The sequence below is a fragment of the Fukomys damarensis genome, unplaced genomic scaffold, assembly GCF_012274545.1.
Source record: "Fukomys damarensis isolate Sample0158 unplaced genomic scaffold, DMR_v1.0_HiC HiC_scaffold_25, whole genome shotgun sequence".
Classification (NCBI taxonomy): domain Eukaryota; kingdom Metazoa; phylum Chordata; class Mammalia; order Rodentia; family Bathyergidae; genus Fukomys; species Fukomys damarensis.
The window spans coordinates 32,763,829-32,787,019 of NW_022900937.1; the positions used below are offsets into that span (position 1 = coordinate 32,763,829).

At 53.9% G+C, this 23,191-nt stretch overlaps 1 protein-coding gene across 1 annotated transcript in view; it reads right to left on the minus strand.

The window, feature by feature from the left end:
* Window positions 1-23,191, minus strand: part of Pxdn (peroxidasin) — an 80,476-nt gene that overhangs the window by 10,749 nt on the left and 46,536 nt on the right. The window contains exons 6-18 of the mRNA XM_010629134.3: window positions 22,528-22,599; window positions 22,087-22,158; window positions 20,032-20,201; window positions 18,583-18,700; window positions 16,487-16,656; window positions 12,646-12,918; window positions 10,956-11,072; window positions 9,969-10,127; window positions 8,986-9,098; window positions 7,812-7,968; window positions 5,273-5,381; window positions 4,576-4,733; window positions 768-2,271 (exon numbers count right to left, since the gene is read on the minus strand). Coding sequence (XP_010627436.1) covers window positions 768-2,271; window positions 4,576-4,733; window positions 5,273-5,381; window positions 7,812-7,968; window positions 8,986-9,098; window positions 9,969-10,127; window positions 10,956-11,072; window positions 12,646-12,918; window positions 16,487-16,656; window positions 18,583-18,700; window positions 20,032-20,201; window positions 22,087-22,158; window positions 22,528-22,599 — 3,192 coding nt within the window. The remainder of the gene's footprint in view (window positions 1-767; window positions 2,272-4,575; window positions 4,734-5,272; window positions 5,382-7,811; window positions 7,969-8,985; window positions 9,099-9,968; window positions 10,128-10,955; window positions 11,073-12,645; window positions 12,919-16,486; window positions 16,657-18,582; window positions 18,701-20,031; window positions 20,202-22,086; window positions 22,159-22,527; window positions 22,600-23,191) is intronic.

Below are 23,191 nucleotides of genomic sequence, written 5' to 3' on the forward strand. Positions count from 1 at the left end.
TACAGTGTTTTTCTCCAGTGTGGCAGAATTTCTAAAGAGCTCTCTGGGGCGAAGCCACTTTCTTGGTTCAGCTGCTACTGAATGCTCGGGTAGAGTTTTAGAAAGTTTCCCTCTCCGAGTCCCAGCGCCCACTCCCACGACATCACTGTGAGTGACGCTGACGGGTATCTGCCATTGAGCACGTGTTAAGGCAGTGTCCATGTGCTGCTTTTCTCCTCAGCTCAGCGGCCTGGGGCTGACCACGCAGCTCCGAGATGCCCCAGAGGTCAGAGGAACCTGCCAGGCGAATGTCCTCCTCCTCTGCCCGCTAAAGGGCTCTGCACAGGTGGGAAATACCTCACTCCCCAGGCTCTACAGTGGGGACCCCGGAGTTCTGGGATGCACCCCTCATCAAAGAGGCTGGGGATCCTAGATGTGGGCCTGCTGGGTTGGGGTAGGGGGCGCCAAGGTTGCCCCCAAATATAAAACCTCAGCTGGTGCCAGAAGTGGCACAATTCACAATAGCTAAGTCTTAGAAGTGGCCCCTATGTCCATCCAAAGGTGAAGGACATGTGTCCACACACCGTGGAGCGCTGCTCCACCACAAGGAAGCATGAAGTTGAGCCAGGTATAGGAAAATGGATGCACCTGGATATCCTAACATTTAAATCAGACATGCAGGTTTCAGTATTGCGTGGTTTCTCTTACATGAGGGACCCAACGTATAAATAAAGAGCAAAATAAAAGCTAGGTAGTGGGAAGAGCCCCCCCACAGTTCCCATGCTCACCTCTTCAGCTTCTCCCTTATGTCGGGGTTCTTGATCTCGTTCTTCAGGTCCTCGAATGTGTGGGCGGCCGACAGGTTGCAGTAGACCCGGTAGTCATGGTAGGGCGGGATGCCGTGGTCACGGCCACGCTGGATGTTGATGGCTGCCAGGTCGAGGGCCACCGTGTGCGCCATGGAGAAGAGGCGCTCGGTGAGCTCCGTGTTGAGCAGCTGGGAGGGCACGCGCATCTTCCCGGCCACGCCGAACAGGCCCCGGAGCAGCGGGTCGATGCCGCCCTCGTTCACGATGCGAAAGGGCGAGAAGAAGGCCTTGTGCAGGGGGACGTGGCCCTGCGCGATGGGCTCGAAGTTCTCGTCCAGCCGGTAGAGCACGGGGTTGACCAGCGTGTGGCCGAAGCGGAAGACAGCAGTGGCGAAGGCATTGAAGATGCCGGCGTTGACGCTGGGGTCATAGCCACGGTACTCGCTCAGCATCTTCATGCCCACCTCCCCCAGCACCTTGGGCAGCCAGTGCTGGTAGGTGATGTGCTGGACCTCAGCACCCACGATCTTGCGGGTCTCGTAGTAGATGGTGTCCCCGTCCCAGTGCGGGTTCAGGGCCAGCAGCTCGGCCGCGATGCGGTTGTGTTCACGGAACCAGAGCGTGTGCATGCTGGTCAGGCCCAGCTGCTCGTTGGCACGGTGGTCCCCGGCCAGGAAGCAGGGGATGGGGCTCTCGTTCTCATCCCGCATGCACTCGGTGGGGGGCCCGGTGGCGAAGGGTAGCAGCGGCTTTCCGGACCTCTGCACGATGCCCTGGCGAAGCAGGCCGCGGTGGCCGGCCAAGTCCCGCACAGCGCGGGCCTCGTGGTCTGTGCTGCCGTATACGTTGGACGCGTCGACATAGGAGGTGAGCTGGTTGATCTGCTCCCGCGGGTACACAGAGTTCATGAGCAGGGACGTCATGCCGCTGCCGCACACGGGGCTGGAGCGCACGAAGAACATGCAGCGTGCTCCACCGCGGGCGCGGGGGTCGTCGGGGGGGATCATGACAGAGAAGCAAGGCGGGTCGCTGCCGCACACCGAGCTGCAGGGCTGCCCGTCGGAGAAGCGGGCCTGGCTCAGGGCCACCACGGTGGAGTCCAGGTCGTGGTCCAGGAACTGCCCCCACTGCATGAGCATGTGTGTGTACTGTGCATCGGGCGTGACCACCTCCGTCCCGATGAGCGTGGTGGACACCAGGCGCGGCATAGGCAGCGCGTGGCCGTGGTATGACCGCCGGGGGCTGGTGCCACGTGGCGTGTTGAAGCCGTTCTCGTACACGGCCTTCAGCAGGCGCTCAAAGGCGGTCAGCGAGGCGCCCCACATCGGGTGCTGTAGGTTGTTGCAGGTGCCGTCGTGGGTCCGGTACTTCTGGTGGAAGCACATGTCCGAGCAGTTGTTCACGCGCCGGTGCGCGGTGCAGCCCGAGAGGTTGGCGATGAGGCTCAGGTACTGCGGGGACACCAGGTCATTGTAGTGGTAACCTGCAAGGGGGACGGCCCCAGGTCGGTGCAGAGCCGCACCCGCCCTGTGTGGCAGAACTCCGCCCTCCACGCCGGGGCACAGCATCCTGGTTGCATTTCCACCTCTAGCTCCGATGTGGGGACTGTTCACGGTCGCTGGCCCAGCCCGAACCCGTGTACTTTCTTCTTTTCTGCATCACTCAACCACACACAATCACCCAAGCAGTCGGCACTCCACACCTGCACACCCTCCCATGTGTGTTTGACACATGCGTATGCCAAATGGGCACATTCTCACACTTGCAAGATGTACAGACATGTGGGCATGTATGCTCACATGCAAACAGGGTCACAAGACACGCTCATGTGCACATGTGTGCACATGGTGTGGGGTCCTGGGCCTTCAGTGCCTCTTGCCCTTAACTATCTCTGGGTATACCCAGCTGTTAAAGCAGCAACATATGGCCCTCCTTTCATGGGGCCGAGACCCAAGACATGCACAAGAGAACCCAAAGGAGGAAGACAGGTGGGGAGACAGAGAAGCAATCAGAAACACTACACCCGAACAAGCCACGAGGTGAGGAACATGAGCCACCACTACCCCACCCCAGGCTCCTGGCTCTTCCATCCTGGGCAGCCAAGGTGGCGCACACCTCACTCTGACCCAAGGTGTGAGGGTCAAGGGCCTGATGTGGCTCCTGGGAAGTCTCAGAACGCAAGGCTTGGACAGCAAGAGCACCGCAAGGGCTGGGAAGGAAAAGCCCTCTTGCTCCTCGGGGTGCCTGGGCTGCAGCAGAGGCAGGCACACCTATGGATGAGCAGGAGCCAGCATGGCCCCTGCTCAGATCCTCAGGGCTGGGCTCTGCCTCTGCCCATCCCACGACTCAGCGTCTCACGGCGCCAGTCCACGTGCGAGAACCTCAGGGCACCAACCCTTCTGAGCGTGCCCTGAAGCCCTCTTCTGCCCAACCTCCTCCACTTCAGACACTCTGACATGCAGATGTGGTCCCTCCTCGGAGCCTGTGTGCCTGCAATCCCCTACCTAGGGTGGCCCTGGCCTTGGGGGCCCCTGCTTGAGTGTTACCGTCTCCACGGAGACGGCACCCCGTCCTGCCTGGCCCCTCATCTCCCTCTTGCTTCTGCCTGCCTCAGTCTCACAGGTGGTTCCCCTTCACACCTGCACTTATTTCCCTGAAACGCCAGACCTTGGAGGCTAGGGCTGCTGGCTCCCCAAACCTGGCCAGTGCCACACAAAGCATGTGCCGAGCTTTGTGGGTGGGATGAGCGGATGAGGCAGGATGGGAAGCAGTAAGAAGAAACCTTTAGCACCTCCCACTCTGTCCTCTGTACAGGAGAGGACGTGAGCCCCTGTGCCAGGAGAGAAGAAATGCGCCCAGGGTGTGGGAAGGACCTATGCCTGGCAGGCAGAAAGCACCCAACAGACACTCTCAGAAAGAAGGAAACAGCTGCGGCTGGCTCCCAAGAGAAAGCCAGAGTGTGCAAGGCCTCTCTCTGCTTGGAGGCAGAGGACCGGAGGGTGAGCATCAGGGCCTGTGCTACACACAAGTGGACTCTGCAGAGCCTGCAAGGTTCAACTCCAAATGTGGCAGGATGGAGACTGGCTCAAGGCGTTGTTCATCTCCAGGGTGGGGAGAAATGAGCCCTACCCTCACCTGCACCCCACTCTCCTCTCACGTTCACAGGTCCCAACATCAAATCCCAGGCATCCCTCACACCTCAAGGATGGCTGCTGTGCGTGTGTGCACACGGGTGTGAAACGCATTCCCACTGAAAGGAACCACAGAAATGTTTCCCATGGTACAAGTCATGGCCGTCAGTAGCACAGCTCCAAGTGCGATCGTGATGTCTATAGCCAGTGCGGGGGCCAGAACCAGAGCCTGAGGGGCCACCTACAGCTTCCATGCACACCCGAGACAGTCTCCTTGGTGACTGTGTAGATGCTGAAGATCTCCGTGCAGGTCCTTCCTAACAGCCACGTGACACCGGGCTCTGTGGACACGGTACCCTTATTTATCCATGACCCTACAAAGTCTTCCCTTCCATCTCTGTCACTCAAGGACAGGGCCATCACAGCCTGCAGGGCAAAGGCTGAGCCACTCAGCATGGGTACGTGGGTGGCTCTGCCACAGCCCGACTGGCGAGTTCTCATCACCAACAGCCTCCTGATAGACCCTGAGACAGTGCAGCCCTGACTCATTGGCAAGGAGGAGCAGAAAGCAGGGACCTCTCTCAAGGCCCTTGCCACGTGCAGTGTGCATGTGACCTCGGGAGCAGGCAGGGCGGAGGGGAGGAAAAGGTACTGACTCGTGCCATTTAAGTCGACCATCAGTCCATGCCGCACGTGCTCCTGGATGAGCTGCAGCGTCCGCTCGAAGATCTCCCCGGCTCGGGCCTGTCCCACGGTGTACGGGTCCCTCGGGTACCGGAATAGGGCCAGAAGGTCATTGGGAGAGCGGGGCCGGCTGAGTGGGGGGAGAGGAGCGTGGAGACATTAGCATGGACAGACAGCACCAGAATTCGGAAGAACTGAGGCTAGGAATATATGGCTATGGCTACTGCGGACAAAGTGGGGTACTGTACCTGGCTTATCCGAAGTGGAAGGCAAAAGAACAACAAACGGACAGACAAGAACCAAGAGACACTAAAAACAAATCATTAATTAGGTCAAGAGAGAAAGTCATGGGTACTGCATTTCAATAAGGTACAGAGAAACTGCTGCAATTGCCAACCTGAGCACACGAGCAGTTTACTGAGGACTTTGGAACTGCTTCGTTTTTGCCAAATCACTTAGTAAAAGAATGCATGAATCACGGCTCCGACTCTATTAGGCAAGTACACATCCTCCTGTTACGCTAACACCCAGAGAGGTCGGGCCAATGTTGTTTACGAGTATGAAGTCAGAAGTTCTCTTGGGACGGAGCTAGCCAGAACCCTGGGCACCAGGCTGCCCAGATTCCAACCCCGCACCTGAGGTTGGGCATCCCATCCTTCGCCCAGGTACCTGTCGAATAAGTGTGTTCGCGTCGAGTTTATGGCTCTGTCCACGGTCGCGATCGCTTCGACAATGGAGGTAGCGACAAACGGGTCCCCGTTTCGACTGACATCGGGAACTAGGGAAACAGGAAGTGAGAAATTACCAGGAAAAATACTACATAAGCTACTCGTAAAATCATGTCTAGACACTACATCATGCAGGAGTAAGCACGCTTTCTCCAAGGGGTATTTATTTTCAAACCACAGCTTACATGATTTTTATCACAAATTCTACTAAGAGCTGTTTTCAAACAGTATGGAAACTGTAGACTGTTTAGAATTATGTGACAGCCTAGGAAAAAATAGGAAACGCGGGCATAATATGGAACATGGAAGTTTTACACTAAAGGTAACTTGGGGCTTGGGCCCTTGGGACTCAGAGGTCTTTCCTGAGGTGGCAAATGTCCCCTTTCCTGGTCTGCACGCTCCACACCTTCACACACACACACACACACACACACACACACACACACACACACCACACAGCACACGTGCACACACAATGCCTCACACACCATGCACACATTATGCTAGACACACACCTCGTATGTACATACACCACACGTCCCACAGCATATTCACACACACAGCATACCATATACCACACGTTAATGCAACACACACATCACACTATACACAAATGCATAGGCACACCACACACGCACACCCCCCCACCCAGTACAGTACACTCTGGATACGACACACGCACTATACACAATACACGTGCGGCACACTATTTACAGACACACATTACACAGATGGATACAAACACCAGAGCACACATGCCACATTCTCCCCACACAGCACAGACACACAACAGAGCACACTATATACAAAACACACATCACAGTATACATACAACATGCTCAACACATGTCACAGTGCCTCATAGTGCCCAAGCGTGTGTGGGAACGCACACACAGACAGACACAGACACAGTGTAACCCACCCTTCTCCAGAGCACACGTTTCTGGCTGTCTCTCTCATTCCCTTTCACCTGCTGTTCATTTGTCTGCGCGCAGTTTGCCAAGCACAATAACCTCATTCCAACCAAACTGTGTCCTGAACACCAAACGGCTCCCGCCACACCACCAGCCTCAGCCAGATTTTTTTCTTTTAGCAATACTGTGCACTGAATCCAGGGCATTCCCACTGAGCTACATCCCTACAGTCCAGATTTTTTTTCTTCTCTTTGAGATAGGGTCTTGCTAACTTGCTAAGGTATGTGGGCTGGGTTCAGACTTGCCAGCCTCCTGCCTCAGCTTCCTAGAGTGCTGGTTACAGGTGCGTGCCACTGTGCCTGGCTCTGTGTCCTTCTTAATGAACCAATGACAACATTTCTCCTGAACAGCCTCGAACCCTTACAGACTCAACACAATTGGGAGCCACCTTATCAAAATGCTTCCTTCACGGGCTCCTCCTCCTGACCTCCGGATACATTTCAGCCTCAGTGGCTCTCACTGGTTCCCTCTGTCCTCCTGGCTGATGTGTGCACAGAATGTGACCAATGGGGATCCCTGCTCCCTGATGCTGTTACTTTTCCACGGGGATCTGGTGACTGCTCCTGGTCCCAGGACTGGGGAGTCACCCTGACTCTCCGGGAGCCCCAGTGTCACAGACCCTGTCCACGGCCAACTGTCTCCAGCTCACTGGGCAAACAGCACCCTCCCCGTCCTCCCCTGACCCCTGCTGCTCTTGACCATCCGTGACTCTCAGTAAACGGTACCGCGAGCCCGGGTTCTCAGTGGGCACCCTGATTCTGTGTCTCCAGCGGCCCACCAAAGCACACTGAGTACCTCCAATGCACATCTGTGTCCCCGTGGCCTCTCTCCTGCCTTCCACTCCTCACTCCAGTCCTTGTCTGTGGCAGTTGTCTTTGAGAAAAGGACCAGCTTATAGCACATCCTGCCAGGAACGCTCCACAGCTTCCTGAGCCTCAGGAAAATCGGGTCCTGGTGTGGCTCACATTGAGGCCCCAGAACCCGCCCCACGCTCTGACCCTCCCCGTCCTGCTTCTCCAGGGCCAACCTGGCCTCACTCAGCAGGACCCTGGGACCACAGCTGTTGGTCTCCAGAGCCTGGCCACAGAGACCTGGACCCACGGACTCTCCCACTGACATGGGCCCTGAGTGGAGCAGTCGACATCTTCGGTCTCACGGGCTTGAAAGGTGACTGTGTCACGGGTGCCAAGCCCATGGCAGACTCTCTCCTCTCTCTGCTTCCTGGCTGACTCGGTGTGAGCCTCTTTTCTCCACCACGCCCCTCCACCATCCTGTTTCTGCCTTGCAGCCCTCCCAGGAGGGACTAAGACAATGGGCCAGAACGAACCTCTCTTCCTTCAGTGAGGAGACTCGTGTCAGCGTGGATGGGATTCGCACGCACCCTGCCAGAGGCTCCTGCCTGGGAACTAGGGACCTACCGCCTCTCTGTCACTCTACCAGACACCCTCAACTGGTTCTCCTACGGGGAGTAGGGCTGAGGCTGCGCCGTCCCAACCCCAGTCTTACCGCTCACGCTGAGCACCATGCTGACCGAGGCGTAGCCGATCGTGTTCCTGGCCACGCACTCATAGCGACCTGCGTCCGCCGGCCCCACGTCATTGATGGTCAGGTATCCCTCAGGGCTGATGTGAAATTTTCCACTTTCGGTTACCTGAACCCCATCCTGGAGCAATGAGAAGGGTGGCAGCAGTGAGACAAAGACTGAAGCTGTTTTTCTGGGGGGGGTGCAGGGAGGGTGCTGTGGGCGCCGAGGGAAATGTCTCACTTAGATGGTGCGCCCAGGCTGTGGCAGGGCACTGGCCCGGAGGGATGAGCTCTTCTGCCTGCTGCACAGTGGGGTGCAGACGGCTGTCACTGTGGGGGAGGTCACAAGCTACGGTGGGGGGGTCCTTGAGAGACAGGCACCCAAGGATGATTTGGAGGCAGGCTCAGAGTGCACAGGCCCTGTGCCAGGCCTGGGTGTGGGTGAGGAGGGAGAAGGTGGGAGGCCAAGTGGATGCAGCAGGAGAGAGCTAGGGGCATCTGCACCTGCCCTGGTCCTCTCCCTCGGTGGGGACCCTGGCACTGTCATCTCCTTCCCCAGGAAGCAGGCCATACACATAGTACATGCTACTCAGTACATTTTGTACTGGGCTGAATAAAAGCAAAAAACAAAGTGAAGTCTGAAAAGTCATATGCCAGGCGTGGCAGCTCATGCCTTTAAACTCAGCCCTTGGGAGGCTGAGGCAGAAGGACTGCAGCCAGTTTGAGGCCAGCCTGGGGTACATGGTGAGTTCAACTTCAGCCTGAACTACATAGGGAGACCCTATCAAAACAAAACAACAAAAAATAAACCAAAAACAATGAAACAAAACAAACCAACATTGCTCATAAGACTGTGGGTCTAAAGAAAAAGTTTTTTCTTTGCTTTTGTTGCTGGACAGTAGGAAAAGAGAAGGTCTTGCTATCTTGAGGATCAAGATGCCTCCCAGGATACCTGTAACCCAAGTTTCCAGGTTGGGGTATGCACCCGTGGTAGAGCACTTTCCTACCATGCCTAAAGCCCGTCCTCAAAAAAAAAACCAGCTGACTCAAGCTTGCTACATGTACGTTTTTCTCTCTGCTGCGGAGTCTGCAGGAGAAACAAGACGGTACTGGTCATCCACTGTTCCCGGTGCCCTGGGCTGGCACCAGCTCTCACCTTGTTCCAGGTGATGGCTGGCTCGGGCTCACCCTGGGAGCTGCAGGGCAGCTGCACGTTGGTCCCCACCTCCACCGTCAGGTCACTGGGGATGCTGGCGAACACCGGGGTGACTGTGAGCAGGGGGAACACTGTCAGCTCTGTGTCACTGTGACTGGGCACCAGCCGTGACTGCTCCTCCCACTTCCCACCTGGGTGGCAACAGCACAGTGACCGTAACTGGGTCCTCTGCTCAGAGACCTCAGATGCCCACACTCTGCGCCCTCCACAGCAGCCACTGAGGACTCGGGAGCTGAGACAGCAGCTGATGTTCAAAGAAAGGAAACTGAGTCAGCTGCGCCTCCCTGTTTGCAGGTAGGGGACTGACTGCAGCAGGCCGGGCACCTTTCCAGGACCCATCCCTGTGTCCCCTTGTCCTCAGGGCTGTCCTGACAATGTAGGGGCTCAAGGGGCAGAGCCAATCAGCTGGACTTGATGAGACCAGCAGTCTCCCGAGTCCTCTTTGGGCTGGGGCTAGGACCTGGCCAGCCTGCACTGCCTCAGCTCCAGAGGCCTCTGTGACTCTGGTCAGCGACCTCTGTGCTGGAGATCCCTTCAATCTTTTTATTAGGGCTCTGCCAAGAGAGAGAGGCCGCCAGGACTCTAACTGGAGGAAGAGGAGGGAGATGTCCCAGGAGGAAAGGAAGAGAGGGGCCAAGGGCGAGAGGCAACAGACAGGGGAATGCAGTGTGGTCCTGCTCTGTAGGGCTGGGGACAGTGCTTGTCTCCACACTCCCAATGGGGCCATGTGACAAAAGGCCGAGAGAACAGCCTTTGCCGAGGGTGTTTAACCAAGGAGAATGATGGGCCTGACTGACAGTCTGATCTGAGTTCAGCATGAACATCATTAAAGACTCACAGCCCTGTCAGTGTTAGTCACACAGAGCTCTGTTTCTCAACAGCAGGTCCAAACTATTCCACCGAGCCGTACTCACAATGCTTACCTCGGGGCTGCACAGTCAGGTGAGCCACAACCTTCCGGGAGCCGATGATGTTGACGGCCTGGCACTCATACTGACCCTGGTCGTGCAGGGCCACCCCGGAGATCCTGAGCGTGCCTGAGGACAGCACCAGGTGCCGCCGGTCCACCGAAAGCTGGCTCCCTGCAAAGGGAGGCATCAGTCACACAAGCATGGATCGAGTCCGGGTACAGGCAAGGTGGGAGGAGGACTCTGTGCGCCCTGCTGCATTGCAGTTCTGGCCCTCGGGAAGCAGGCCCTATGCATCTCAGGACACCCCAGGGTCCCTGCCACCAGCACTCCCCAGGAAGGGGCTGAGAGGAGCGGATGACCAGAGGAAAGGCTAAACAGAAGCCTGGACAACCCGGGGACTTGGGGTGGCTGAGCCCAAAACTTTGCCTGAGAAGAAAACAGGAAGGAGGCCTGGAGTCCTCGCAATTCCTCTGCAGATAAAACCTCTCTCACCTCGTGGCCTGAGGGCAGAGATGCCCTAGGGTCAGGGTGGAACCCCTAAGGGACCAGAGGACACCTGGGAGCTCTGCTTCAAGCCAGATCTCCAGGACCCTGGACACAAACACCAGAGATCTGGGGTGGAAGCACTTTATCATCCCTCCAGCCAGGCCGTGACACCGTGGGGTGGGACAGAGCCATGAGTTACGGTGGTCACAGACCCACACCCACTGGAGACGTGGTGACGGGGGTGCTGGGCAGCACAGCGTAAAGGCCACTCGTTTAATACGGGGCACACGTGACCCAGGAAGTTCCATCCCACAAGCCGTAAGATCTGTGGAGAGCTGTTCAGCCCACCTCCAGGAGCCAGAGTCCAGTCAGCCGTCCTTGCCATGGGTCATGAAAGCCACAGAGGTCACCTCTGCCTTCTCCTACCGCTGGGTCTGGGCTCTGTCCCCACTGTCTAGAAGATGCTGGGTTTGCCTGGCTGAGGAGAGGGAGCTCGGCTGGTGTCTTTCTTACCTCCCTTGGTCCAGGCGATGACCGGCTGGGGGTAACCCTTGGCCTCACACTGGAAATCAACTGTCTGACCCTCGATGACCACTCTGTCCTGAGGTGTCACTGTGAACTGTGGAAGAGCTGTGGAGGAGAAACATTCGCAACGAGACAGTTAGACAGTGCTGGGAGGAGAGAATGCAAAAAAGAAAATGAGATGTGTTGTAAACAGATGCAACTGTGGGTACAGTCAAGAAACTTAAGACAGAAAATGAAAAGGAGGCAGGAAGAACATCACAGGACAAGTACTTCCTTAGTATCACACTGAAGGAGCTTACAAAGGGGCTTAATATAAGAAGCCTGCTAGCTTCAATGTAGTGGCGCACGGAGAATAGCCTGCTTTAGCCTACTTCAGTCAGAGAGCTAAACTGCCACCAAAGAATCCTAGAATCCTGGCACTTTGGGAGACTGAGGGAGGAGGATTGCAAGTTTGAGCTCACCTTAGGGAAATGAGCTATTTAGCAAGATGATGTCTTAAAATTTTAAAAAAGGGCTGGGGAGGTAGTTCAGCGTGTAGGCCCTGGGTTCGAACCCCAGTACTGCCCCCCAAACTCATTTCATTAAATAGCTTAAATTTGTAAATGGATAAAAAATGTCACCTGGTGCACTGTGGATAGTGACAGGAGCTATTATCATCAGATATAAAAATGAGCTCCAGATCTAGCAGGACTGCACTTTTACAAGAGTAAGAACACAGCAGAGTAAAACCCCACACCGGGGCTTCACAGCTATGCGTACAAAGAAAGCTAGAAAAGTCGAGCCCAAGGAACTGTTAGTGAGGTGGGAAATGGTCAGAGGGAGGCAGCTGTCTGAGTTCCACACTTCTGGATTCTTCTAGTCCCTCTTTACTGCCCACTTCCTACAAACTCACAAGCTCCTTTTTAAGGAAAACCACCTGGAAACACAGAGCCAAAGTATTAAAACTACCTACCCCTAAACCCCAAAGTCTGCCCTTAGGGATGCATTCACAGTTGGCTGCAGGTGAGGGACAACCTCACACAGATGTGTGTGAACTTCTGCAGAGTTAGGAAGCCAGGACTCAGGGCTTGGAGACCATGGCTAAAGCACAGCCTTGGCCAACATAAGAAAATCTATCTGTCACGGGTTGTGCCCAGTTTTAAGTCTAGTCCCCCAAAATCTCCTGTGTTCAAGGGCTGGGATTTTTAAAGGAGGTTGCATCAAGGAGCACCGTGTGCACCACGGATCCATCCATGGATGAGTTCAGAGCTGAATGTGGTCTGGGTGGAGGTGATCGCCTGGGGGTGGCCTGTAAGGGCGCACTCTTGTCCCCAACTCCTCCCTTCTCTCTCTGCTTCCTGGCCACCATGAGGTGAGCAGCTCTCCTCCTCCAGACCCTTCCGCCACACCATTTCTAGCTAGGAGCCGGCCAACCATACACTGAGCCCTCTGAACCATGAGCCAAAGTAAAGCTCTCCTCCTCAGTAGTGGGCGTCAGGAACTCTGTCCCAGAGACGGGAAGAGATGCAACGTGGGGTGAGTGTTATGAATAAAAATGAAGCAAGTTAATGGGAACCAGGAGGGCAGGCCTTGGGAACAGCCAGGGCAGAAGCTGCTCCAGGCATGGGGGTGCTGACACAGTAAGGGGACCCAGCTGTACACCCAGTCCTGATGCCCGGACAGAGCCCCTGCCACTCACCCTGGACGATGATGAAGGCTGTGGCGTGGATGCTGTCTATGCCATTGGACGCGAAGCACGTGTACTCCCCGCTGTCCTCTTGGGCGACGTTCTGTATGTAGAGGCCGCCAGAGGGGGTGATGTTCACCCGGGGGTCGGCTGGCAAGGGGGTCCGGTCCCCTCGTGTCCAGGTGATCCGCGGCGCGGGGTGGCCCGTGGTGCTGCACTCCAGCGTGACACTCTCGCCCACCAGCACCTCTGTGTTCTGTGGCTGGATCACGAATGCCAGTCGTGCTGTCATAAGCAGAAAACTCCTGTTAGTTTCTTCCAGTTTCATGAGGGTTTTGCTCGGTATTTTTCTATGTTCAGGCTACCCATTCACTCTGTCTACTTCCAACATGAGCAAAAAGAACAAAATTTAATAGCTTATTTTTCTCTCCTTTCAAAAGGAAATGCGAAGGCAATAAAAGTGATCCACACACTCAAGTCAAACAAAGGCAGGCTGCTAGGCATTCGAGGGTACACTGGTGATCCCACCATTCTGGAGGCTAAGGCAGGAGGATCCCAAGTTCAAGCCCAGCCTGAGCAACACAGACTGCGTCTCAAAAAAAAAAAAGGCAACTGGTGAACAGAAACAATGGCAAGAAAGAGCTGAATTTCTTCTTCAAACACATATTAGATTCTATGGAGAACTCTTGTTTATCCCAAACACATGATATCAGTCTTGTTAAAACCTTGTTACAGATTCCTACTGGTACAAAATCCTGTTCGTATTGTGCATTTACACCTTATAATGTAATGATTTCATCACAAAAAGCAAAAATTAAAACTATACCGAGATAATACTTTTCAAATGTTACGTCTAGGAAAAGAACTTACACACTTTCCGATGTGTGTTTCGGCTGAGCGTGTGCAGAAGCAGAGCCCTCCCACCCCATAGTGGACGAGAAAGCGACAAGGCCCCTCTGGAGAGGTACGCACAGACTGCAAAGCTAAACACGCATCGACTCTTTTACCCAGAAGTCACTGCTAGGAAATTAACCCACGCATGCGTCTTGCAAGCACGGAAAATGACTTAGGTGCAGGCATCTTTTTTAACCTTTCACTGGGACAACTACCCTTTATCCACGAGTCTGATCTCCAAAAAGCTTTGAAAGTCATTCCTTTTTAACAAAATTTAACCCATGTTGCATGAGGTCGGGTCTCGACTTTACTCATTCTACTTCCTGACAATAAACAGCTTGTAGCAGGGATCTGGTACACTGCAGAGCACTTATGATCCAAGGCTGGGCTGGCAGTGTGAGCTGGTAATTGGGTTATGCTTCACGTAACTTTTCTAAAAAAAAAAAAAAAGCTCGAAGAATCTTTTAAAAAAAAAAAAAAAAAAAAAAAAAATGTCCCCAAATTTCTGAATTTCAAACATCTGGCCCAAGAGGCTTTGAATAAAGGATATACACGGAGCTGATAGCTAATGATCTGGGAAATATTGCTAAGTGCGCCAGGAAGGAAGTACAGAGGTACGTGAACTTAATTCTTTCCATGATTCTGGTCACAAACCGAACAGAACGAGAACTGAATCAAACTTCCCCATAAGATCAACACTGAACCGAACCACAGAGTTTGATTAGGTTCTCATCCAATTCGGTTTGCGACCAGAGTCATGGCACCGTCGGGGACACACAAGAGGAGACAAGATCAGAGCCATGGCCCAGAGGGGAGTCAGAGAGCTGCAGCTGGGCCCCGAAAGGCCCCCAACCACCAGGAAGAGAAAGAGCTAGGGAGGCCGTGGTCTTCCAGGGAAGTTCTGGTCCTCTCAGGGTTTGGTACCCATCTCTCCCAACATCAGGCAGAAAGGTATGATCACCAAAGAGCTGAGGAGGAAGCAAAGGAGAAGGGAGAAAGAGGACTGAAGGAAGGAAGGGGGGATCGGGAAGGAAGAAGATCAGGAGGGAGAGAGGGAGGGAGAGAAAGAAGGGGAAGATGAAAGGAGGGTGAAAGACGAGGCAAAGTAAGAGAGAACAAAACATGTTTTATAGATTAAAAAACACACAAAACTCACACAGCACATAAATGCAGACAGGCAAATGTATTGGGGGGGTACTGGGGATTGAGCTCAGGTCCTTGTGCTTGCAAGGCAGGTGGCAGAACCACTGAGCTAAATCCCCAGCTCTGGCAACTGTATTTTACGTACAATGACAGACAATAACTTTGGACTTCAGTAATTTAGGAATACATTTCAAAGGTCCAGGATAACCACTAACTCACCTCCCAAAGAAGTAGTGGGAAATAGAAGAGGAAAAATAATGGTTCATTTTAGTAAGTTGATTTGATCATCAAAAGTTCAATTAACCAGGAAAATGAAAACCACAAATTTCTATTACAGATCTTAAAACAGGTAAAGTGTATTTGTCCATCTGTGGTCCAGGGTGACTTACAAGCTGCCCTGCTCCTGGGACTATAGGACAGTGCCTCGTGGGGTATGAGATCTCTGTGTGAGGACTGAGACACCCTAGGGGCTGTGGGAACCACGGGCTTTGTGCTGGTGTTTAACTCTGCTGCGGCAGAAAAGCCACCACAGGTAATACATTTAAAAAAGGGTAAGGTTATGTTCCCATAGAACCTAATGCCTAGACACTCAAATCATTTCACATAATCATCCTGTGTCATCGAATATTCTTAAGTTTTGGTCACTAAAAAATGTTAAACTGCTGTGTCTCTTGCTTTATCCCAAGTTCCCAAGTACTCACAGAATTGTCTTACTGCCCCCCGCCCCCGAGTCAGGGATTATTTTATTCCTTACAAACGCAGGAGCTGCATCTCTGTATGGCTTTGCAGACATGCTAGCTGGCTTGTACAGAACTGTGGAGTGCTGTGTGCCTAAGGGCATTGCGCCAGCGGCAATAACCGCCTCTTGATTTCCTCTGGGAAGAATCTGCTAGCTTGGAATGTTCATTCATTACCGTGTCCATGGTGGGCTGCAGCAGAGTGGCAAAGATCAGGCCAGTTTTTAAGGAGCTAAGCCTCTAAACAAAGACACAAACGTGGAACCATACACCATGGCCTGAAACATAAAATAAAGGATGGGCCGGGATTTAGCTCAGTGGTGCTGCTGCCTGCCTTGCAAGTGCAAGGTCCCGAGTTCGATCCCTGGTACCAAACAAAACAAAACAAAACAAACAAACAAACAAACAAAAAAACAGGGTGATACCCAGCCCTTGAGCGCTTGTGGACAGAGCTAAGCCCAGCTGGGGCAGGACTGTGGCCCTATAGCTGCACATGCTCACTCAGGGCCTAGTAGGGGACCACGGTGACCCCACTGTTAGGGGCAGTGGTGGACACAGACCACCCTCCCGGCTCCTCTGCTGACCACACCAGAAACCAGAACGCTGGGGTGAGAGCAGACAGAATTCGTGAGCACGGAGGACATGGCCAGGTCACAGCAATGTCCCCTCCCCCTGCTGGAGTCAGTCTTTCCTCATTTGCAAAATTATGTACCAACAGTTTGCACGGCACAACTTTAAATAAAAGACCAATATTTTCATCTTCTTTTAAAGGATCAAAGCCCTTAGCCAACAAAAGCTCACTACTCAGCAGCACCAGCTGTCTGAGGCTGAACAGGTGTTGCCCCGACGGGGCAGGGTGGGTGGTCAGGCTGTGGGATGGTCCCCTGAGCAGCCCCCAAAGTGGGGCCACCAGGGGCCACAGCAAACCCTCATGGATCGCCCATAACCCTGCGGGCCAACCCGGTATAGCAACCCTGCTTCTGGCCCTGCAACCTTCATGTTTCTTACAAGGATAAGCTGGTGTGGGAGGGAAGGAAGGAGACAGTCGGGTGACCTTATAGGAAACACCCTCCACGTACCTGGAGACCCAAAGTACCTCAGGGTCACCTCCTGCGTCTTCACCTCCCCGGCCACGTTCTTGGCCATGCACTGGTAAATGCCCTGGTCGGTCTCCTGCGTGTTCTGGATCATCAGGGTGCCATCGTCCAGCAGGTTTAAGCGAGAATCTGCCTTCATGCTCAGTTCGTTACTAGAAAGACAGAGTGGGGGTGCCAAGGGTCTAAAGCACAGGCAATGCTTATCTGCCATCGGGAGAGGGTTCAGGTGGCTCTCGGGGCACACGGGACGGCTGACTGGCCTCCCAGGTGCCTTCTCCTCTGACTTAGGGGTATTTCTGGGAAAGCACCTGTGCACCTATCCAATCTGTCCATCCAGATGTTTTACAGTGCTCCGAACTCCAAAGGGAAAAAAGTAAACACAGTGGAGAAAAATCAAAGGAAACATTCTCCTTTGCTTCTGGTCGATTAAATCAAAAGAAAAAGGTAGCAACACATTTTCATATTATTAAAAGCAAAAGATACTCCGTGTATCCACTTATATTTTTAAAGATAATGGAGCCAGGGTGGTGTGCATCTCGAGTTCCAACTGCTCAGAAGGCTGAGGCAGGAGGATCACTTGAACCTGAGAACTCCACACCAGCCTGGGCTACACAGCAATACCTGGACCCAAAACACAAAAATGAAAACAAACCCAGCTACACACTGCTGCTGGGTCCCTTCCAGGATGTACAAGGCACTTAGGTCGCTACATCATTCCACACAACCTCGGGGCCGTGGTGTCCAGGTTCCCACCCCACTGCATTCCTGAGTCTTTGTTCTCTGGGTTGTAGGCTCCTCCCACATCACACATGTGACACCTTGATCTACTGCTCATCCCTTGCCCACATGACTTGGCTCTTGCCCCTTTTGTTGGGAAGCACACAGAGAGCTTACAAGTGACGACTGATAACCCTGATCACGAGAGAATAAAAAAGTAGGTTCCAACAGAGCCACCTGGGAGAGTCAGCCAGTCGGGGAAGCCCTGGGTGCCAGGGATAGGGATGAGAGAGCCACGTTAAAAACTGCAGCCCACACCGTTCATTCCTGTTCAGGCACGGCCCTCAACGCTGGGCACTCACGTGTCTCAGTTCCCCAAGAAGCAGGCAGGGAAAGCCTGACTCGAGGTGACACAGCATGGTCTGAACTCGGTTCCCCACGACACTCACAGAACTATCTGGAAGGCCCCAAGCACAGGGACATAGGTGGGCAGATGGCAGAGCCAGCATCAGAGGTCAGGCTCAGGACCCAGGTCTGCTGCACTCAGTTCTGAGACTTTAAATTTTGGTATCATTTCTTTTTCATTTATAAAAGGTAGATGTGAGGGTTTTGAGCCAAATTTCCACTTGCCCACCATTGAGGTACAGCTTCCCTGACAGGTCAGAGGTCTTCCAGCACCCTCTCTCCTCTGGATCTCAAATCTGTGACCTCATCATCAGGTTACCTTCCATCTTCCCCACACAGCCCCATCCCAACTCAGGGTGACCTTGCACCCTGGCAATAGCTTTGAGGTCTCCGCTCTCGAATGCCACCTGGCGGCTCCAAGTTCATCTCCTCTGTTGAACTGCTGGAATGCGACCAGCCACCTGCTCTGGGACCTGGCCCTCACAGAAGAGGGGTAGAGGACAGGCCAGTGTCTAAACGGCTGACCAGAGTTTGGTGCTGGGGGCTCCCTTTAGGTTTCTGTGAGCTTCATTTCATACAGACAGGGACTTTCCCAGGTGCCACAGAGACTCAGCCACCAAGGACCCCAAGTGTCCCCAGTAAGCCAACCCTATCTCTGCCTAGGTCTCTGTCTCCAGCCCATGCCCCGGTGATGAGGCTCACACCAGAATCCTGGCAGAGGGGAGTGGGAGAGAGGAGCAGCCTCCCCCAGCTCCTCCTCCGGGCTGAGCTCCGCGAGTCACCAGGAGCGTTCCCTGTTCAGCTGTCATGTTGAACTGGGGAGCCCAGTGCCCCCCTCCACCTTGCCAACCTGCGGGAGGGTGCTGAGGGCAGGAAGCACGGGACGCTGGGATCGGCTCAGGAAGGTGATGCTCTAGGCACCACCGCAAGCTCTGCCCGCCCTGCCTGCTACTCACTTGTTCCGCAGCCAGATGATCTCAGGCTTGGGGTTGCCCTCGGCCCTGCAGGTGAAGTACACTGTGTTCCCCGAGGTGACGTCCGCATCCTGTGGCTCCGATGTGATCCGGGGCCTTTCTGCGACCAACGAGGACAGGAGACCCTGTTAGTCTAAACCCTGGAGGGAGTGGACACAAGAACCCAGTGCCTTCTCCACCTCAGGGACATGGCAGACCAGACCTAGTGGACTCTGAGGTCGTCCCATGCCCCCGGGAGCAACGCCAGTGCTGAGTGGGGGGTGTCACAGTTACTCTCTCCAGTGACCGCCAAAGGAGCAGTGAACAGCGTGCCTCCTCGGGGCTGAGTCCTCCCAAGAGCACAGAGCCCCAACACTGAGGCATCGTGGGGGCCCAGGGTTCCACAAGCCCCTCTCAGAGCCTGTGACCCTCCCTGTTGCCCTCCCCACCCCAGTCGCCCCACTGTGGATGGCTCCCAGGGACCAGTCAGTGGGCAGGGTCAGCGTGAAGCCTCAGCCAGACCACCTGTTTGTTCCCAGGCCACCAAGCATCCCTCCAGGAGCCAAGAATGCATCACCCTGCACACTCAAGACCCACAGCCGCCAGGCACTCGCCCAGCACAGAGGGTGCAGAGAGGGAAGCTGCAGGCTGGCAGGGGATTTAAGGCTCGGTACCCAGAGACAGACACCAGACACCAAGGTAAAAAATGCTCGTGCTAGGGGTGGCTGGCAGGGAAGGCCACGAGAGTCAGTCCCCTCTCCACACAAGGAAACTGAAAACTGGGCTACGCTCACGTTTATAAAGAAAACAAATGGTGACCAATGTGTGTCCCGTTACAGGTGGGGTCACTCGTGAAAAGTACTGATTTCTCGCTTTCAGTCGTGTTGTTTTGCTGTTAAAAGTGTTAATGATAAAAAAGTATATTAATGATACTTGGGATGAAGAACTGAAAAGCTGGTTTTTCTTCTGCTACAGGCTGGCCTTGAACGCATGGCAAACCTCCTAACTTGGCCTGACAGGTGCATCACCATGCCCAGCACTGAAAAAGTAACTTCTGTGCCAAAAGGGGGGAAAAAAAGAAGAAGAGGGAGCTGACCCACAATTTGGATTTGGGCATTTAAAAAGACGACTGCCCTGTGGTCTGCCGTGATTTGTTCTTTGTCTTTGGGGAAGTTTTGCACGGCCAGGACCAGGGAGCCCCTCATGTGCATGCTCAGGCGGGCTCGGCGGGCAGTGAGCTCCGCTTATTCCTGCAGGGCACCCTGAAACAAAACCTAGGCTGGGACCAGACGGCCAGATAGTGTCTCAAACACCACAGCCGGGTCCACAAGTGGGGTCCTTCCTTGTCCAGGGGCCGCCAAGGCCTGACTCTCAGCAGACTTGGCCTGTGAGGGTGGAAGACGCACACCAGGCTCGCTGTGCCACTGACCCAGGCCGAGCCCGGCCTCTCACCACAGTTCAGCTCCTCCGGGGTGATGGTGGCCACTGAGCGGCCCTGGATGCGTCTGGGGTACTCGCAGGTGGCCGCCGCCTGTGCATTCCCCGACTGGGCGTAAGTCTTCAGCAGATCCGCCAGCCACAGGATCTCACAGTCACAGTGAAGTGCATTTGAGTCCAGCCGCCTGCAGAGGGGCAGCCAGGAAGACCCAGGTGTCATGGAGGCCCAGGGTGCCCAGCAGGCCCGGGATCCCGGACCCATGCGCTGAGCCCCCCAAGCACTGGGCCTGTGGTGGATGGGGTTCCCAGCACAGAGCCTGAAACAGGGTCAGGATCTGAGTCAAAATAGGTGAGCGTGGGCTGGGCAAGTGGGAGAAGTTCCTGCAAGTCAAGCCTCCCCGATGCTGGACCCTCATCACTCCATGGTATGTGGGGTCCCCACCATCTCAGTCCCCACATGTCCTCAAAGGCGCATATCCTTGGCGGGTGAGGTCCGGGGTCCCCCAAAGCCTGGCACCTGACTCAGCAGCGATAGGTTCCTGCACCTCGGGAAAGGCTTCAGGGTCTGCATATTCAGAAGGTGCAGGGGGAACCCAGGCAGGGACACTCGGTACCACACCTGTGCACCCTGGGAGGTGACTCACACCCGGGCAGACCGCTGGGAGCCCCCCAGGAACTTGCCCAGCACTGGGGTTGGAGCTCAGGTCCGACTTCAGGCCAAGACCCAGAGGACCACACATCCATCTGCACTTCTCTAGGGTGTTTAGCTCAGCGCGGACCAGGACACAGAGCTGCCTGGTCTGGGCATTGGCCTCTTCCAGCAAGCTGGTAGCTGATAGGATGCGAACACAGGGGAAGGAGGCCACCAGAGGATGGCACAGCTGCCTACTACGGCACCAGCGGGTGACCCACTGTGCTGTGGCTGAGTCTCAGGACCCTCAGTGCAAGGGCAGAAGCGCCGGTCTCCTAGGCAGTGCCCAGCCAGCCCTGCCTACCCTGTGAGCCCATGGAGAGACATGGACACTGCACCCGGAAGAGGGGATTTCAGTGAAGCCCTCTGGGCTCGAGGCTCAGAGACAATTCTGGACGGATGGTGGCCAGGCAGTGTGGCAGATCTGCCACTGAGTCCAAATCTAGGGTCTCGGTTGAGCAATGGAGAGCAAGCAAATAGTGGGAAGGACGGTCAGGACGGATGGCAGGGTGCATCTGGACAGGACTCTTGCCAGGCACCCAGAAGGAGCTGGGGACAGACAGCTGAGGGCTGATGCACCCCGGAGTCTCGTCCCTCTCCCCGAGCAGGGCTTGATTATTTTCTATTTATCTGGCAATTTCTTCCTCCCCTGTTAATCCAGCAAACATGGAAACATTTGTCCTTTCTTCCACTTAGAATGCAGATCTTAGCATGGCTGGTAGTTTTTGTTTTTTAAATTCTAAAGAAGAAAACTATATGAAGGTCTGTGTCTTACTCCACTTTATCTCATGAAGAGAAAACAGACACACAGAAGTTGCTCAGGGAGTGAGACAGCTTCTCTAGGTTTTGTGTCTGGGTGTAGGCAGTCACTGTAGATGCCAGATGGCTCTATGTCTGTCTGACAAATGTGCCTTTGAGACCTTAAGGAAGGCACGGATGTCAGATAAATTCTCTACCAGCACCAGCATGCCTTCTTTCTATTAAAGAATGTCTCAGCATAAAAAATATTATTTGGGGGGCCCTGAAAACAGGGGAGCAGGCTTCAGTTGGCTGTAGTCTGAGTCAAGCCTGTGGTGAGGGAAAGGAATAGAACACAGAGGAGACACTTTGTAGACGGAGCCCATTTTCTCCAGTGAAATACGCCCCAGCGAATTAGAAGTTAACGAGGGGGAACTGACAGGTAGTTTCGAAGTGGCTTAGCTCATTCTGATATTCTCAGTCACCTTCTTGTCCTTTTGCATGAGAATGGATGTAAGCTGTGCTCAGCCTCTGTCCTGAGTTTTCCGGACACCTAGAAACACTTCCCAGTGCCTGGCAGAGAGACCTGGCTGGGTATATAACAGATTCCCAGTGAAGCTACACAGCGGGGCTATACTCACAGTCTCTTCATAGATTCCAAGTGATTAAACGTCCCCGGGACTAAATGTGTAATCCGGTTGTTATGTAAGAATCTGTTGAAAACGATAATACAAACCAATTAAAAAAAAATAAAATAAATATTTTATTTATACACTAGCAGGGTTGGAGCTGTCAAATACATCCGTTTTTTATAAACACCTTGCTGATTACCCTGATAGCATGCAGATGAATTTGGAAACTGGTCTTAGTCTAGGAAAAATAAATGTATTTTCAATTTTACCACCCTGTCCACCTAAGGAGAAAACTGCAAGTCCGCCCTCTGGCTGGCTGAGCCAGGAGGCAGCTGTACTCCCAAACTCCTTGCAGGCCTCTGACACGTGCTGTCCTGACACTGTCAAAGCTACGAGTGGACCAGGCCCAGGACCAAAAAATACGAAACTAAAGAACACAATGCAACTCACAGTCTCTCAAGCTTCGGCAAGTGTTGAAATGATTCTGGGTCCAGAGTTTCTATTTGATTAAAGTGCAGGTACCTAGAGGAGTTAAAAAAAAAAAGTGATTTAAACAATTTAACGACCTTTTCGGGCCTAGATTCTGTGCTTAAAAGCTTTTTCCAGGTCACTCATACTCGTATGTGAGGTAACTGCACAGCTGACACCGTGGAGATCAACAAACAGGAAGACTAAAGACACCTGAAATTGGGCAAAGGCGACCACACACAGTGTGACACACGGGAAACGAGTCTGGACATGGACCAGGTCTCCCTGGTTCCACGATAGACCCTGGGGCCACGACACACTCACTACAAAATATAAGGAAATTGAACAAAAACAAAGCTGAAGACACAACTCAAAGACAACACATGGTTCTGGGCACTAATCCCTGTGCTTGCATCTTCTAGCTGCCGTGTGGACCTGGCAGGGCCGTGGACCTTAATCACACGCTCTGTGCATGTCAGACACGTGGACAGCCACAGAAGACAGAAAACGCCACCGAGAGACACAGGATAAAGACCCAGTCTAGGGCCGGGGATTTAGCTCAGTGGTTCCACCGCCTGCCTTGCAAACACAGGGACCCAAATTCGATCCCGGTATCAAAAAAAAAAAAAAAAAAAAAAAAAAAAAC